The sequence below is a fragment of the Ictalurus furcatus genome, chromosome 22 (assembly GCF_023375685.1).
Source record: "Ictalurus furcatus strain D&B chromosome 22, Billie_1.0, whole genome shotgun sequence".
In the NCBI taxonomy this organism is placed as follows: domain Eukaryota; kingdom Metazoa; phylum Chordata; class Actinopteri; order Siluriformes; family Ictaluridae; genus Ictalurus; species Ictalurus furcatus.
Window position 1 is genome coordinate 15067791 of NC_071276.1, and position 17958 is coordinate 15085748.

At 40.4% G+C, this 17958-nt stretch overlaps 1 protein-coding gene across 14 annotated transcripts in view; it reads left to right on the forward strand.

The window, feature by feature from the left end:
- Window positions 1-122: 122 nt before the first annotated feature.
- Window positions 123-17958, forward strand: part of camk2b1 (calcium/calmodulin-dependent protein kinase (CaM kinase) II beta 1) — a 73469-nt gene continuing 55633 nt past the window's right edge. For 8 of the 14 annotated variants that reach the window (XM_053610312.1, XM_053610316.1, XM_053610314.1 and 5 more), the window contains exons 1-4: window positions 123-511; window positions 6313-6407; window positions 15056-15115; window positions 16841-16895. In XM_053610312.1, the coding sequence (XP_053466287.1) occupies window positions 450-511; window positions 6313-6407; window positions 15056-15115; window positions 16841-16895 (272 nt within the window). In that variant the 5' untranslated portion in view covers window positions 123-449. The remainder of the gene's footprint in view (window positions 512-6312; window positions 6408-15055; window positions 15116-16840; window positions 16896-17958) is intronic. The other 6 variants (XM_053610322.1, XM_053610324.1, XM_053610321.1 and 3 more) reach the window with 2 other exon arrangements.

Below are 17958 nucleotides of genomic sequence, written 5' to 3' on the forward strand. Positions count from 1 at the left end.
GTTGCTACGGCGACGTCAGCGACGTCTTAACCGTCCAATCAGAGGTGTGCTTGTGACCGTCAAGTACAAGCCAATCTGGTTAAGGGGCAGGGCTTCAGGAATACGGGTAGACTAAACAACGCTTTTCGGAGAAGGAGCGCGCGCGAGGGAGAGAGAGAGAGAGAGAGAGAGAGAGAGCGCGCACGCGAGAGAACGTCCGTTATCAGAAGACCCGCAGCTCAAACAAAAATAGAGAAGAAGAGGGCTTACAAACAAACGAGGCAAAACAGAGGGTCGAGTGTGTGTGACACCTGACCTAAGACCTAGCTCTAGTTGTGTAGCTAGCTAAGGGCTAAGGCAAGCTGTATCAAAAGAGAGTGTCAATAATCTAACCGAGGAGAGAGAGAGAGAGAGAGAGAGAGAGAGAGACACAGACACAGACACACACACACAGACAGAGGGAGAGAGACATGGCTACGACGACCTGCACTCGATTTACGGACGAATATCAGCTATACGAAGAGCTCGGGAAGTAAGTAACAGTCTGCTCTACTTTGAGCACCCATCCGCCGTTATTTTGCATGTGAAACATGGTGTGTGTGTGTGCGTGCGTGCGCGCGCCCGGAGCTGGAGCTGTCAAAAGCAAACAGCGGAGTTTGAGAGAGAGAGAGAGAGAAGGTGTGGTGTTGCACTGAGACACTGGCTGAAACCCAAATTCCTCCTCACTCCCTATATAAGTGCACTACACCGGGTATAAACACCACGGCTTCTGCTCTCTACTTAGTGACGTGCTCTAGGCAGCTTTTTGGGATTTTTGTGACAGCTCATGTAGGTTTAGCGTCAACGCTAGCTCACAGAATGTTGGCGTAGTGGCTAGATAAAAAAACTTTTTTTTTTTTTTTTGCTGCGTTCTCATTTAGTAAACATTTAGAAAATGTATAAATGCGGGCATAAACATGTTTACTAAACGGAACTCAGTGAGTTGTAAATGTATTTTCCAGCAATCTGCAGGTAAAAGTGTGAAACGCTGCCATACTTTCTTCGTGCGGTTGGAGCCACGCCCCCCTTGGGTTAAATGTCAGTGTCTTCCTCTAATGATATCATGCTTTTTATGCAGATGTGCAAACGATTTAATGATAAAAACGCAACATCTGGGATTCTGCATGACGTGTGTATGTGTATGTACAGTGTGTGTGTGTGTGAGGCGGAAACCGAAAAAGTAAAACCCCCTATAAAGCCTGACGTCCTACTAAGGGTTTCTGCGCATGCGCACAGCACCGCACGTCACATAAATTCATGCTGTTTCATATTCCTATTTTAATGCTGGAGCATGTTCTGATCATTAGATAATGTGTTAAAATATACCACCTAGGTTAGTTTAGGTTCATGCTGGAACCGCTTTCTGATAAGAATAATAATAAAAAAAAATCCTATAGATTTCATGCTGGACCACTTTTCTGAAAAAGTAATAAAGCAGACAACATTGACAACAAAATTCTGTTTCGTCCAAATCCTTAAAACATTTGGAGCATTGTGTCTCCAGGGTAACGTCCGCTGCTGCAGTCAAGGTTATGGGGTGAGACAGGACACAAGTGAACGTGTGTCAGTGTTTCTGACTGCATATTTCTATTTTTATGGACGCGTTTGTGTAATGCATGTAGAGCTTGTCACTTCACACCAGGATGGAAATGATGAAATGGAGGAATCTCGAGGGATTTCATGATTCAAATTCAATTCAGCGAGCCACTGCGCAGTTATAAATCCGTTCTCTAGGCATCTCATTGTTTAACTGATATTAATTCTGCATCTTAGGGCTGGGTGATATGGACAAAATATATCCTTATATCCTGATATGGAGAGCGCACCTCCACGGTTGAGGGTTCGATTCCCGTCTCTGCCCTGTGTGTGCGGAGTTTGCATGTTCTCCCCGTGCTGTGGGGGTCTCCTCCCCAGTCCAAAGACATGCATGTTAGGCTGATTGGCGTGTCCAAAGTGTCCGTAGTGTATGAATGGGTGTGTGATCGTGCCCTGTGATGGACTGGCACCCCGTCCAGAGTGCTCCCTGGGATGGGCTCCAGGTTCCCTGTGACCCTGAAGGATAAGCGTATATAAAAATGATCCATATGAGGATCCATCCATCCATTTTCTATCTTCAAAATATATATATATATAAAATCATGATGTATTACACTTTTTTTTATTGCTGAAAAAATTATCTGTACAGAATAACTACATGACTGCTTTTTGCTCATTCTGTGAAATAAACACCAGTGAAAGGTGTGTTTTCTTTTCTGCTTTTATTTGGAAGTGACATTGAACAGAACTGAAAAGCATAACTAAATGTCAAAATGGGAATACAAAGCATAAAAAGTCAATATTAAAACATACTATTCAGGTATCTGAAAGAATGAAGGCTCTGTTTAGGTTCAGGTTCCTCATCTGTTAGCGGGGATGATGTCTGTTCTGTGTCTAAGTGTTGTGAGGAGATTCGCTCTGCGCCACGCTCCTCCATGCTTGTTTAAGTTTGAGGTTGTTTTTTTTTTTTTTTTTTTACAGTACACCACGTGTTGCTCCTAGCTCTGACCTTAGTGATGTAAATCTGCTGCTGAGAAGTGGCTTTCGTGACATTAGCGATATAGATACAGGAAAAAATTTTTCACCCTGTGATATGTACCGCCATATCGCACAGCCCTCTCTCTCTCTCTCTCTCTCTCTCTCTCTCTCTCTCTCTCTATATATATATATATATATATATATATATATATATATATATATATATATATATATATATAATCTCATCTTGAAAAATTATTTTCTTGATACCACCACGCTGTCGAATTCTCAAATCTGATTGGTCACATTAATTTTCTGTAACAGCAGCTCTGACAGTAGCATTCAAAATTTACAGTCTCTCTCTATCACCAGTACGGATCAACAGTTTTGATGACATCATTCTGCACTTCACCTTTTCTGTCCAATCAAATGCTCTCTAGAATCTGAAGTGTCCCGCCCCCAATGTTATAAATGTAAATCCATAATGTTATAAATGAAAAATAGAAGTTGCAAAAAAAATAAAAAAAAAAAAATCCCGTTGTAGAGGAATCATGTCAGCAAGCATGGGTCATAAATGTGTCTTTTGCTGTTTGAAGGCACATTTTATTCAGTTTCCCAACTGTTAATTGGTTAAGAAGTGCATCGTTATTGCTCGGGCTTGCGTCCATGCTACTCAACGTCAAGTATGGCTTAGCCCGGGCTGTGAGGTAAGCTAAACGCTATTGGCTATTTAAAAAGGTGGAGGAGGCACTCGATAAATTCCTAGACATGACACTATTGTACATTCATTAGTAAGTGTTTTCCTGCTAAAATCCATAAATATTGAAGTTAAGTCAAGTAAGATCATGTCTAAAGTTTTTAATTTTGGAGTCCTGGGAGGCACCGTTTCATTGTAATTAATTGTTTTCTGTCTTTTCATCTAAATTGTATAATTGTTAATATGCCTAGAAACACAACATTGTTAAACATTACAAGCTGCGTCTTTAAAATGGGGTCTTATTTTCTGTAGAATATTAATACTGTGATTATATACGAATAGGCTGTATTTGTTTGTACCTGAGAGGAATAAATCTGGAGCAAGGAGCATAGTGAGGAAATGAGTGACGCACTATTGACCGTAGTATGAAATTAACGAAGGATGGAGGAAACGAAGCGAAGGGATCTGGGCCGACGTGCGTGTATTATAAATGGTAGGCTCCATGTTTAACTCCATGTGAAATATGGAAACACGGGCATGTCAGACACGGTGCGAGAACACGCCTTAAATAAAATGATCAGAGTGTGCGTTCACGTAGAAAAGCGGCTCTGATAAACTCACAGTTGTGACGCAAGTAGGAGCGGGTCACTAAATGTCACCACAGAGTGCAAATGTACGGCTCGAGATGCTGTGAGATCTGTGAGGGAGTGTGAACAAACACTTCAGTCCACGGTGTGTTTAAGGTTGCATGGGGGGAAAAAAGTGTGATAAATTCCTCAGTAGTGATTAGAGTCGTCTTTGTTGTGTAAGAGAGATTTGTTCTGGTGACTTACATATATATATATATATATATATATATATATATATATATATATATATATATATATATATAAAATCATTTAAATTTTCCCTCCGTCCCACACCACAAGTCTGTTTACACCCCGGTTGTCATGGTAACCTGCTTCATATTGATCACGCAGGGTTTTATAGAGTTCATCCCCTTGCCCCCTTTGCATTTCAAAAGCTGCACCCAAATATAAACCATGGTTTATTTTATAAACGTCCATACATCTTGCTTTGCTGTTCTTTCTTGTACGGGAAGATTTGCTGAAGATTTTAAGTCAGCTAATTTATCTGTAGCCGACATCAGTCACACGAGTATGAATGTTCACGTGAATTTTTATATACGGCGGATTGTGTGAGTGCGTAGATCACACCTGTAGATTTGGTTAGAGGATCCATCTGTCCATTTTCCATTCCACTTCTCCTACACAGGGTCGCGGGGAGCCTGGAGCCTATCCCAGGGCAATGGAGACCTTGGACAGGCTGCTAACCAATCACAGGGCACATTCACACACACATTCACACTACGGACAATTTGGAAATGCCAATCAGCCTAAACGCATTTAACCGGATTATCTGGAGGAGACCCCTGAAGCATGGAGAGAACATGCGCGCACACACACACAGGGCCACTAAGCCACCATGCCCCCTGGTTAGAGGATTTATGCTCTTATTACAGTCTTATTTAATGTCAATAGAGCAAAGACCAGTGATAACGATGGCGATGATGATGCCAGAGTTTGCATTTGGGTTTGGAAGAGCGTATTAAAGATCTACAACAGACTGCTGTTTGCAAAAGTGCGTTCCTTTGTGCACGTGTAAAGTCTCGCAGTCAGTACCGTTTACCTGGCTGACTGAAGAGCGATTTAAAAAAAAAAAAAAAAATTATTATTATTTTTCCCCCAGACGTTTCGGCTGTCCTACTAATGAGGGCTGTAGTGTAGAGGAAGACGGACACGAGCTCTGAATCAGCGCATTCATGCACACGCGTCACATTCGCGCATCTGTAGTTGTCCTAGATCACGCAAACCGAAATCGCAGCTCCGTGCTGTACACGTTCATCGAAAATGAATAGTCACCTCTCTCTTTGTCGCTCGCTAGTATGAACATGCCTTAAGCACTAACGAAGAGGTTTAAGGGTTGTAGATATTTGTAATATGAAATACGATCTATTTAAACTGTTCGCAGGTCCGTTTGGCATTTCTATGTAACAGGACTGTAATATTGAAGGTACAATTATTCAGCCGGTTTAGGAACTGATCATTTTATTGCATTTTATCATTTAATTTTTTATTTAAATCAACAGAAAGCAGCACTTTTCATTAAATTTCTATATATTTCTATATACCTATATTCCTTCACATGCATACATCCTTGAATCAGACTTAGACACTTAATTGTATCGTGTACTACATATCGAACACAGACTCATTAAAAAAATTCATCAACAGATAACCACCAGTTTATCTCTAAGAACTCATACGGTATAACTTCAGGTTAATCTTATGATTAAAATACAGTTTATTGTGTAGCCAGATTATTATTTTGTCTATTTACTACATAGTTAAACTTCCACACACATCCCGGTATGGTGGACTGCAATTTATTTTTATTTTATTTAAAATGATTATCTGCGTGCATTTTTAGTTAACTTTGGGTTTATGCAGGCTTTGCATTTGTAAGTGTGTGTGTGTGTGTGTGTGTGTGTGTGTGTGTGTGTGTGTTTAAAAACTGTATTCAAATTTGTTCTAAATGTAGAAGTTGCTGCCTCTGCTCATGTCATCACTTGGGATTTTATTAAGCACAAAAAACTCCCCTAATGTAGTCCATGTCCAGACATTAATATTTTATTAACACCACACACACACACACACACACACACACACACACACACGCACGCACACACCAGAACAATGCTGGTTCATTGTACGTAGACGGCTGAGTGTGCAGAAAGAACAGTGCAATGGAGGAATGAGAGAGGACTATATATAGATAGATATAGATATGTGTGTGTGTATATATATATATATATATATATATAATATATATATATATATATATATATATATATATATATAATCTCTATATCTAAAATATAAAATCGCAGGGATATTAGAAAAAATCCAGACGAGCCACACCAGCACTTTGTCTTGCCTGAACGTTGAAGTTGGCATGATATTTGAATTTGTTTCTTAATACTGTCTGTTTTTTTTTTCTTCTTTTTTTCCCCCTCTCCTTAGGGGAGCGTTTTCAGTGGTGAGGCGATGTGTGAAGCTGTGCACAGGCCAAGAGTACGCTGCCAAAATCATCAACACCAAAAAACTCTCGGCCAGAGGTGAGGAAATGCCTTTCTGAACCTACTTCCTGTACAAAACCACGTCGATGATTACTCACCAAATTAAAATGAATGCGCAAAAAAGAAACAATCAGTGTAACAATAGCGAGGTGCTGTGCCATAAACCAGTGCTGCAGATACACACACACACACGCTAAATGACTTAGACAGCATAAACACGCATATTGAAAATGCTCTCCAACCAAAATGCGTCCGATTCCTTTTTCCTGTTAAACAGGTGTAATAACAGAAGACGTTTGGACAGACAGGCTTTTCTATTTTACGACTCAACAATATTGTCTTGTTGTGTGTTCATTACTTTTTTTTTTCTTTTCACTGAACATTTCAGCTCCTCTATTTTTCTTAAAAGCATGCACTCTGCAAAAAGATTATATTTCCTATATTGAAGTAAAAATATCTTGCTCATAGGCAAATTTAACTACTAGTTCTCTTTTTATTAGATTTTAAACAAATGTAAGACATAATAAGCCTTACACTTATACTAAGCCTATTTCTAGATATATATTTTTACTCATTTCAAGCTTGAAAGGGTCTAATTTGCTCTTTCCAAGCCTTTGTTTCTAGAAAAAAAGCAAAATGATTTAGCAATAGAATAATTTTTGTCTAGAAATTATCATAACAATCGTATAATAATCTCATGAGAATTATTAATGAACTCCCCCCCCCCCATTTATTTTATTTAAATTTTTTTTTTTAGATATCTTCCTTTGCTAAAATATCATTTTTGACACAAACGACCTGCTCACTCACATGAATTTTCTTAAAAGTGTTAAGCTTGATAAAACGGTTAAAGATGGTTTAAATGTGCTGTGAAACAGTTAGCTATTGAACTAGCTAGAGGTTTTATAAACACGCAGTGGCGTCAATCTGAAAACCTTTCTGTGACTGAGGCAGAAAACCTCGACCCCTTCCTGTAACAGACTCGCTCTGTTGGATTTGGGCTTTGGAAACGGCGTGTACGATCGAGAAACACTCGCATATTGAGAAACTCCTGTTTTTATTTTGCAGATAAACCTCCGTCTCGTTTGCAGCGAGTAGCTTTTTAGGGCGTACGATACGTGACTTGTCTTTGTACTTCTGCGCAACGGAGAGGTTAACTGGTCTTTGCAAACTTGTACTAGTTGACAGATTTCTTTCAGTGTCCTGTATCTACCGGCATCTCGTCCACTGCTAGCCGTCATGTCACACGTGTTTCCACAGTAAGAGCTATTGCCAAGGCCGAATTCCATGGCAGTCAGACAGACTCCAGCCTGCACCTGCTCCACAGAGAGCAGTTTTCTGATGGCATCCTGCACGAGAGGAGTGTAGCTATGTCACCCTGCCTGTAAACTGAATCGGGCAGCTGCTTGGCCAGGTGTTGCTGAGAATTTGACAGCCTACGTTGGTCATCGTGGCGAACAAGTATTTCACTCCCAAGACTTTGCTATGCAGCTGATTTGGAAAACTGGTAGAGAATATGATCGTCTGCCGGTGTCATATAATGAGGGTGGGGTGGATAGTATGCACTAGATAATTTTACAGTCGTTATGCCAAATCTAGGATTGTACAGAGCCGCTGAGGGGACACAGGGGTTGTTTTTTAATAAGGCACAGCCACAAATGAATATTACCAGGCCATGTGTTAATATCTAGAGCCCAGAAAATAAGTACATTATCATACTTAATACATGACCTCTAGTTAATTATTAGACAGGAATGTGTGAAAATTGAGAATTTGCAATGCCAGGGACTCCTGTACGTCTTCACGTGGCTTCAATATGTGCAGTACATTTATGGCCACACTTTAGGTAAGGAATAAAACAACCTGCTCACTCATATATGAATTTTCTTAAAAGTGTTTAACCATTTAAAAAAAAACTATTTTTTTATAAGGATTAAGATGGTTTAAATGTGCTGTGAAACAGTTAGCTATTGAACTAGCTAAAGGTTTTATAAAGACGCAGTGGCGTCAATCTGAAAACCTTTCTGTAACTGAGGCAGAAAACCTCGACCCCTTCCTGTAACAGACTCGCTCTGTTGGATTTGGGCTTTGGAAACGGCGTGCGAGATCGAGAAACACTCGCAAATTGAGAAACTCCTGTTTTTATTTTGTAGATAAACCTTCGTCTCGTTTGCAGCGAGTAGTTATTTAGGGCGTACGATACGTGACTTGTCTTTGAGGAATAAAACACGACGTGGTGTGTAGTCCATTACCAGGTGGTGTGATGCAGCCCAAGTTTTGCATTTCGCTGCTTTCCAGAGTTCAAGTTTGGTGAACTCTGACCTGTGAATTCGTGACCAAGAGAAGATGGACAGGTCACAGCGTGACCTCTTGAGAAAATCTAAGGTTTCGGAAGCACCGGTTTATAGCGGTGTCACACCATCCAGTTTTATACAACACAGCTTTAAAAGAATATAAAATCAACATTTTGCTTGGATTGCGATGTCGCTGCATACAGGAACAGATGGTATATTTTAACATTGGCATGTGATGTCACATCCGATTACCACCCATATTTGCAGCGGTCTCCCAAGAAATTTCGCATGCTGAAAGTCTAGTGTGACCGCCCCTTTAATTTGCCAACAGTTTTACTTTATTTATTTATTTATTTATTTATTTATTTATTTATTTATGAACAATACATCACCATTTTTAGCCTCTCATAGTTTGTTTAATGTTATGAGAAATGAGAAACCAGAAAGCACAAAAAAAAACCCCCAAAAAACAACAACCTTGCTCCTGAAGACTTTACTGTGGAGGAAAACAAAAAGTTTCACAATATCAACGCTTGTACATTTTGTCTTTCTTAAATAACACCACGTTGCTTTAATCCGTTTATTGTCAGCCTTAGTTTATGTGGAGCGTCTGCCGTACAAGTCCCTGTGAAATTAACTGTTACTATAGAAACAATAAAATATCAGAACAAGCACATTAATTTAAAACTACCATTTAAATGACAGCCATAACTACCATGCTGTTCTAGAAAACGAATGCACTCGAACCCTTCAGATTGGAGAATACTGTGGTATAACAAAAAATAACCACCATGTCCCTTTAGAGGCTCGATCGGATTTCTGTGTTTTTGAGTACAGTATAAAGGATGGTGGCTAATGTTACTGATACACAGCCACCGCAGATACCATCCATCATTTTTGTTCATCTGTTCGTGTTCGTGACGGTGAGAACTGGGTCAGTTTGACAGCATTGTAAACATGTTTGCTTCTTGAGCACCAGTTCTGCACATATCATCATTGTAACTGCAGTGTCATTATGTGCAATTATTAAAAAAAAAATTACTTTGTGTAACGTGATATGAAATATGAGCATGCGTTGTGTAGAAATGGGTGATATGTGGTAAGTTTAGGCACATATCTGACTAACTGACCGTGAGGGAAGAAGAACCGAATTTGAGAGCGATAAACACACACATGGATATATTAGAAGCAGACAGATGTGTAAAACTGCCAGGAAGGGGTTCAAAACCGAACAACAAGAGATGAGTGATTGCGAGTGATCGTGCGCGTGAGTGAGCGAAGTGGTTTAGGAGAGCCGTGACTGCGAAGGCAGCCATGGCACTTGGCAGCTGTTTTGTGTGTGTGTGTGTGTGTGTGAGAGCACGTGAAAGCATAGCTACATGCCTGGATCACAGGACTCTCATCTGACCCATACAACCATGATCTGGGCGACACGCACATATACTTACTTACAACCTGTGTCATAAATCAAAAGAAGAGTCCAGAAGTAACCACAAACAAGCCTGGTTACGCTCCACTTGTTTTCTGTTGAAGCACTCGGGTCAAAATCCCTCACTAGAAAGTAAGCATTCTCATTCAGATCCCTCTTGGTGTAGCTTTAATTTCTCACTGTGGTCTGCCTTATACTGTACAACTCAACTTTTTTCCAGTATACGGCTGTCCATTTTTGCTGAGCCAGTGCCCGCTGTAGCCACAGATTTCTCTTCTTGGTTGACAGGACTGGAACTCGATGTGGTTTTCGTCCCAAGGTTCGACATGTTCCGCATCGTGTGATGCTTTTCTGCTCACCACGGTTGTAAAGAGTGCTTATTCGAGTTACCGTAGCCTTCCTGTCAGCTCAAAACAGTCTGGACATTCTCCTCTGATATATCTCATCATCAAGGCGTTTCCACCCACAGAACTCTGCCACTTACTGGATATCCGTCTCCCCCGTCCCTGTCCCCGTCCCCCACCATCCTGTGTAAACTCTAGAGACCGTTCTGTGTGAAAATCCCAGAAGATCAGCAGTTTCTGAAACACTTAAACTAGCAGCAACAACCCTGCCTTGGGCAAAGTCACTGAAATCACATTTTTGGCCATTCACATCAGATTGATGTGAACATTAACTGAAGCTCTTATCCTGTAGCGGAATGATCTAGCACTGTGCTGATGCCACATGATTGGCTGATTGGATAACTGCATGAATGAAAAGGGGTTCAAGTATACCTAATAAAGTGGTTGGTGAGTGTATATCCTGTATCGTGAAAATGCCGTGATGTAATATTTTTGTGATTTTGCGCACACTGTCGGTATGCGTGCAGTGTGTCGAAATCCCTGAAGCCTGGCAGTTAAGGTCAGCACAAATCAACAAAGGTGACAGCCAGCCAGTGTTCAGGGAGATGTTTGTGCGTGTTTGTTTTTGTTTGTTTGTTTGTTTGTTGAGGCGAGCAGTTAAACTGGGATATGAGCGTTGAATAAAACAACTGGTTTTGCTAGAACTGTCTGTGAGGAAATTCCAAGGGATATGGAGGCTGTGTTTTTCCAAATATGGAGAGTGCAGTTAGAAAGAGATAAATGTCAGTGAGGTAAATGTCAACGTAAATACGCTCTCGTCAGCCACAGTAATTATCACGTCACGTTTTTGTTCTTTTCAACGATGTCAGAACGCATAAGAAAAATGGTTGAAAGTCCTAGATGTGTCCTTGTCTTGTTGACAGAGGCCAGATTTTTTTCTCTTTTTTTTTTTTTTCAATTTTTTTTCTTTTCAGTGTGCAGAGAACCTCAGCAACTATTACAAAAAGTGTTTTGACTGACCCAGCACTTATTTTAGCCAATATTTGGCCAAGCTTGGTTTGCACGTATTGTCTTCTAGTTTGAAACTGCTCCTGCGAATATTGCTGAGCTTTCCATGATAGTTTCCATTATAATGTCCACTTCTCACACCACTGAGCAGTGCTCATTACCCTCAGAAACCACTGCGCAAGAGCTGAATACACATTTGTCCAGGGCTTAACAAAATGGGGCATTAGTGCTCTCGCTAGATAAAATCAATGTTAGAAAACTAAAACCACACCCTGGGAAAGCCTTCCTCGTGTTTTCATGTCGCGTATTGGTGTAAAGCCGTAATCTTAAGCAAGCACACGGCTACTGTCTTCTATCAGTGTAATATAGGCACTGCATTCTAGTGTGTATGTGCTCGAGTGCAGTGGAGGGTGACCTGGATTTCCCAGCAACTCACACGACGCATCAGTTCTGCACTGGTGTCCCATTTAGGATCCTGTGCTAGTTGTTCTCAGAGATATGAGAGGCACACACAGTTTTATGCCACGATAGCTACCAAACTAGGATGGTTTGGGCTAATGCATGTGATCCTTTGAAAACATGAGCTGTTTAGCACCGTAGAATGTTTCAGTGCACAATGCGTCTCTACTTTTTTACAGCTTAATTAGAAGTCCTTGACTGACTATAACCACAATTTGTATTGAGAGGAACGGGTCGAAAAAGCAAGTGTTTGTATATTGTTTCAGACAGTTTTTGGTGTCAGGATAATATTAACCAAGCTTTATTGAGATAGCATATCTGGTGAGTTGGTCCCCCAGCTCTCGTTAATTTTGTCGCGTATTAGCTGGATGACCTTCAGCAAAGTCAGATTTGTTAATGATGTAGTTTCCTGAGCTTTAATTTGTCTGGAGCTCTTTAGTTTGCATAACACCATAATGCCTTCTGGACATATAGTACTGTGCAAACGTCTTAGGCACATGCAATGAAATGTTGTAGATCAAGGATCCTCTAATGTTTCTCCATTTAAAAAAATACTATAAAGAGCAGTAAACAGTAATAAATGAAGCAAAGGAAATATTTGGTGTGATGACCCTTTTGCTTAAAAAAAAGTCGTTTCAGGTGGAATTAGTGCAGTTGTATAAGGAAATGAGCTGTGAGTTTTATTGAGCATCTTGTAGAACCAGCCACGGTTCTTCTGGAGACTTTGACTGTCACACTTGCTTCTTATTTTTGCAGCAAAATGCAGCAGCCTTCATCATGTTTTTTTTGTCTGAAAAGTGTCTCTTACCACTTAATCTGCTGTTTTCTTTACTGACATACAAACATTTTTCTGTAACATTTCATTTTGTGCTGGAAAACTAATGTTTGGGAATCTAAAATGTTTTTGTACTGACTGGATAACGTAGAAGTCATAAAATAAAATAATCTATAGCAAAGTTTGTACTAAAACAATAGGGTGCCTAAAATTTTTGCACAATACTGTATAGACAGTGACAAATTAAAGAAAAAAGCAACCAAACAGTGATTCTATTAAAGCATATAACTCGGCATTTCTGACCGCCAAATAAAAAAAATAGAAGAAAACGCCCTCTTGACTTGGAAGTCTTGCTTGGAAAGTCGGGAAAGGTCTCTTCAACCCCAGCTTCAGCAGATGACTGCTTACAGCTTTAACAGTAAACATTGTGGCTTGAACGCACTGTGGTCATCACTGATGTAATTACAGGTTTCAGTGGCATTATTCTGTGGTTGGCATGGTTTGAGTCAACACCGAGGTCTTCAGACTGATGATGAAACCCCCTGAGTGGGAGCCTGACCCACATCTACAGGCACCAATGTTCCACTGAATGGTTTAACGAGTGTGAAAAGGAAGTAAATTATAAATCAGTCACCAGATCTCAACCCAGTTGAACACCCTGTGGAAGATTTTGGTCTAATGTGTTAGACAGCGCTCAACACCGCCGTCATATAACCACCAGCTGAGGAAATATCTTTTAGGAAAAAGGAGTTCGTCCCTTCATTACAGTTCCCTAGACTTGTGGTGCATCGAAGCAGTCCAGACAGCTTGCGGTGGCCCGACACCTTACTAAGACACTACGTTGGTTTTTTTCTTTAATTTGCCACGTCTATGTGCAAGCCTAGATTGGTTAAAGACACGCACACAAAGATGTTTTAGTGCTGCTTTTCATGCAGCAGCCGTGGCATTTCTTTGTATCTTCACCCAGTGATTATATTACTTATGCTCTTTATTCTCTCCCTTCATCTGCTCAGGGATTTATCTCTTTCTTTTCTCTGTCCTTCTGTTTCATATTTGTTCTTTCTTCCCTGCCCTTTCATTCTACCTTTCATCCTGTCTTTCTCCTCCTCCCTTCTCTCTCGCCCTTCTCATGCCTTATTTACCTTGCTGCTTTAATACTAGAGCTTCGTTGAGGAACTTTAACCCTCACCCTGCCCTCCTGCTTTCACCGTGTCTCAGTCCAGGCTAGAGAAACTGCGCTAGATTTTCATTATGATTCCGGGTGCAGATGTGCTCGTCCAAAATAAGGACCCTTGCACAACAGCTATGCGCTTGAATTGGACTGTAAATGTGGTCTCTTTCGAGAGCACTACTTAGGTACTATTAGTTTTAACTTGTGTTACTGTTTCAGGGCTTCAGCAGGTTCGGGTGCATCAGAAATATAAGTTAGGCTTGCATAAGTCGCATATGTGAATTATAGAAAGCGAATAGTCTCGGCTGTCCGTTATGCACGCACGAATGAAACGCAGGCTGATGATGCAGACTGGTGATCTGGGCTCTGAGCTCTAGCCACATGCAACACTGCTGTGGTCAGCTGGCCCTCTGACACCTTTGATCAGCTCGAGCGTCATCCAGTTTCGTCATCCAGTGTTGTCACTCTGCAGGGAGGGAGCTGAAGTGCCTGCGGTCAGTTCCTAAGCAGAGCTGTCCCGCTCCGGGAGAAAAAAAAATGGGGATTAGTTAGTGTGTAGGCAACGTACACACACACACACTACTCACACACATCATGTGCACTATGGGTAGAGGTCGGCTGGAGGTGAATAGAAGAGCTGTAATGATTTTTATATGCGTGACCACTGGAACACAATGAAGACTAATGACTTAGTGTTTCTCGTAATCATTTACGTTCTCTCTGTGTCAGCATGGTAATAATGAGACTAAGGCGTTAATCACCTCAGCTCTTAGAGCAGTATTTACTGATTGCCACCAAATAAACCAGCAGAGGTTGAAATCATCAGCGTGTCATCACGTGTCCTTAAATGAGAGGACTAAAGACAGCTGGGTGGCGTCCTGTGACCTTTTCCTTTCTGCAATGTTAATACGTTCATTCTCCTTCAGACACAAAGCCCCGTCACTGCGCTGTCTTCCCTCAGTCATCCTCTCACACTGCTCTCTGGCTTTATAAAGACCTATGAATATTATTATCACTGATTACTGTGTCTGTCTTGTACGCCCGATGAAACAACAAGAGAAAACGCACACAATATGCAGTATCTCCAATTTCTTGTATTACTAACAGGGTTTTGGCTGTGCTGGTACATGGTTTTGTGCCTCATTCTCAGTTTTATATTTACTGTGTCTGTCTTGCTGATGTTTTAACACATTCATCTTCTCTGCAGATCATCAGAAGCTCGAACGAGAGGCTCGAATCTGTCGACTGCTCAAGCATCCAAATATCGGTGAGAAAAAAGAAATAAGTAGTTTTTTTTTTTTTGACATATTTGGACAAACAAACATTTGATCCTCTTTGAAACAGTGCCTGTTAATAAAGTCTATCAAACGACACATAAAATTGACATTTTGTAGTAATGTTCACAATTTAAATGAACAAAAAGCAGATCAGTCATATGGAAAAAGTAAGAACACCCCTACATTTATCACACCTTCAAATCCATAAAATTAGAATCAGGTGTTCAAGATTGGGTGCCAGTGATTAGAACCTGTTTAGGGAGTGCAGGTGGAACCGGTCTTATTTATACCCCTCTCACAGCTACTGTCTGGTGTTCCCTTTGTGAGGTGTGTGGTGTCATCATGCAAAGATCTAAAGAGTTCTTTAAGGCCTTCAGAAAAAAAGGTTGGTGATGCCTATGAGTCTGGCAAGGGATTTAAAAAGATCTCCAAATTATTTGAAATTCTTCATTCCACTAACTGGAGCAGATTTCAAACGACTGCCAATTTGTCCAAGACTGGCCGTCCCGGCAAATTCAGCACTAGAGCACACCGTCTGATTCAAAATGAAGTCTCCAGGTACCCCAAAACAGCTTGCATTCATTGATTCAGCTATGAATTCTGGATCATATCGAAGAGTGCTTGAAGATAATGTGAGGCCATCTGTCCGAAAGTTGAAGTTGAACCGAAAGTGGACCTTTTAAACAGGATAATGATCCTAAGCACACTAGGAAATCCACCAAGGAATGGCTCAAAAAGAAGAAATCGAGGGTTATGGAATGGCCTAGTCAAAGCCCGGATTTGAATCCCATTGAAATGTTGTGGGGGGATCTGAAAAGGGCAGTACATGTCAGAAAACTCTCAAACATCTTGCAACTGAAAGAATATTGCATGGAAGATTTCTCACAAATTCCAGCAAGCTGATGTCAGAGACTGGTTGACAATTATATGAAATGCCTACAAGAACGCCTACGTCTGCTAAAGGAGGCAATACTAGCTTCTGAGGTCAAGGGTATACATCTATTGATATTTCTGTTCAATAAATAACTGAAAAAGCTAATTTTCCTTGTGGGTTTATTCAAGTGTATAAACTTTATTACAATCATTGTTTCAAATGATCAAATGTTTGCTTGTCCAAATAAATAATAATAAAGTAAATAATCATTACAGACGTCATTTGGTAACGGGACAATAACAGGAAATCTTATTCCATCCGACTAGCACTTAATATATAAATGGTAAATGGTCTGCACTTATATAGCACCTTTTTAACCTTAGCAGTTCTACAAGATGCTTTACACTGCTTCTCATTCACCCATTTACACTCATACACTCAAACACCAATGGCGCTAGCCTGCCATCAGGAGCAACGTGGGGTTCAGTGTTTGCCCAAGGACACTTCGGCGTGTGGAGGGGATCGAACATCCATCTCTGCGATTAGTGGACAACCCCCTCTACCACCTGAGCCACAGCTGCCCCAAGTCCAAGTACTACAAGTCCTATTCCTTGGACTTTTTACCTTTCAGTCGATCATGTGATTATTTAATAATCGGCACTGTCCTACTCTCAGTAAGCATAAACATATAACGCCCGAAGGTGTTTATTACTCACAAACATGCAGTAATACAGGCATCTGAAAGCTTAGTTAATGTAATAAAACATCATTTTCAGGTTCGAGTTGCATGAAATGTGCCATGTCTCTTCATTTTGCATTGAGAACTTCTCTCCTGTTGCAGTTCGACTTCATGACAGCATATCAGAGGAAGGCTTCCACTACCTTCTGTTTGACCTGTAAGTATGTTTGTACGTATTTCCTGTTAGTAAACCTCTTAAACCCCTGAATACTCACCATCTGATATAAATCCACGTTAGGCCGAGAGATCTGAACATCGTTCACACACTGACATCTTCGTATGCAGAGGTTCTGAAGTATGTCTGATGCTTGTTGCACACTTTTTGGACATGGAAAGATAAGCTTTTTGAAAACTCAATGGAGCTTTAACAAATGAAAGGTCACCATAGTGTACTAGAAAATATATCTCAGGTTTATCTGCTGTTAGGTGTCACTTTAGCTAGTGTCTAGACGTCTGAGACCTATATGATCATATAATTTCACTGGTGTTTTGGAAACCTGTAATTAACAATATTTCCATGCAATAGAGCTCACTAGTTCCTTTGTTACAGGCCTTTGTTCACTTTTTTTTTCCACCCTGGGAAAAAGCCTGACCTCTTTTCCTAAAGGGCAACTCATGAGAAAGTATATTGTCGCACAGTGGGCGGGGTCAGTTAGGGGTAAAGGTTAGTCAAATCACAGGTTCATATTAAAGCACTCGTACTAATACGTTATCGTAGTAAAAAACTTACACAGACTTGTATGGTGGATTAAACAGATTCAAAATCGGTGTTGTTGAGACGGTGAAGTTTTCTGTTAGGAGCCTGATTACTTAGCATTTTTGGAAGGAGTCTCCAGTGTCAGCGCTTTGTAACAGTCAGCGGTAAAGGTGTAACTTTAGGTTTTCCAACACAGGAAAATCTTTGCAGTTTCTCAGTAATATGACCAGCTTTATTTTATATTACACTACTGTGTATAACTCTAGTTTTTAATTCATAACAGGAATCAACTTGTTTCATGTATGTTCCACAACATTAAATCTACCTGTAAATGGATAAAGTATGACATCCTTCTTTAAGAAATAATAATTAAAAAAAAGATTGTTAGGATGGCAAATTGCAGTGGTGTGTGTGTATATATAAGAGGAATAAAACACTTATTCTGATACATTGAAGAAGTTTCTGGAATTTTCCATGCTTTGTGTTTACTCATGGTGTACCAGCTCGGCCCATTTTCCCCATT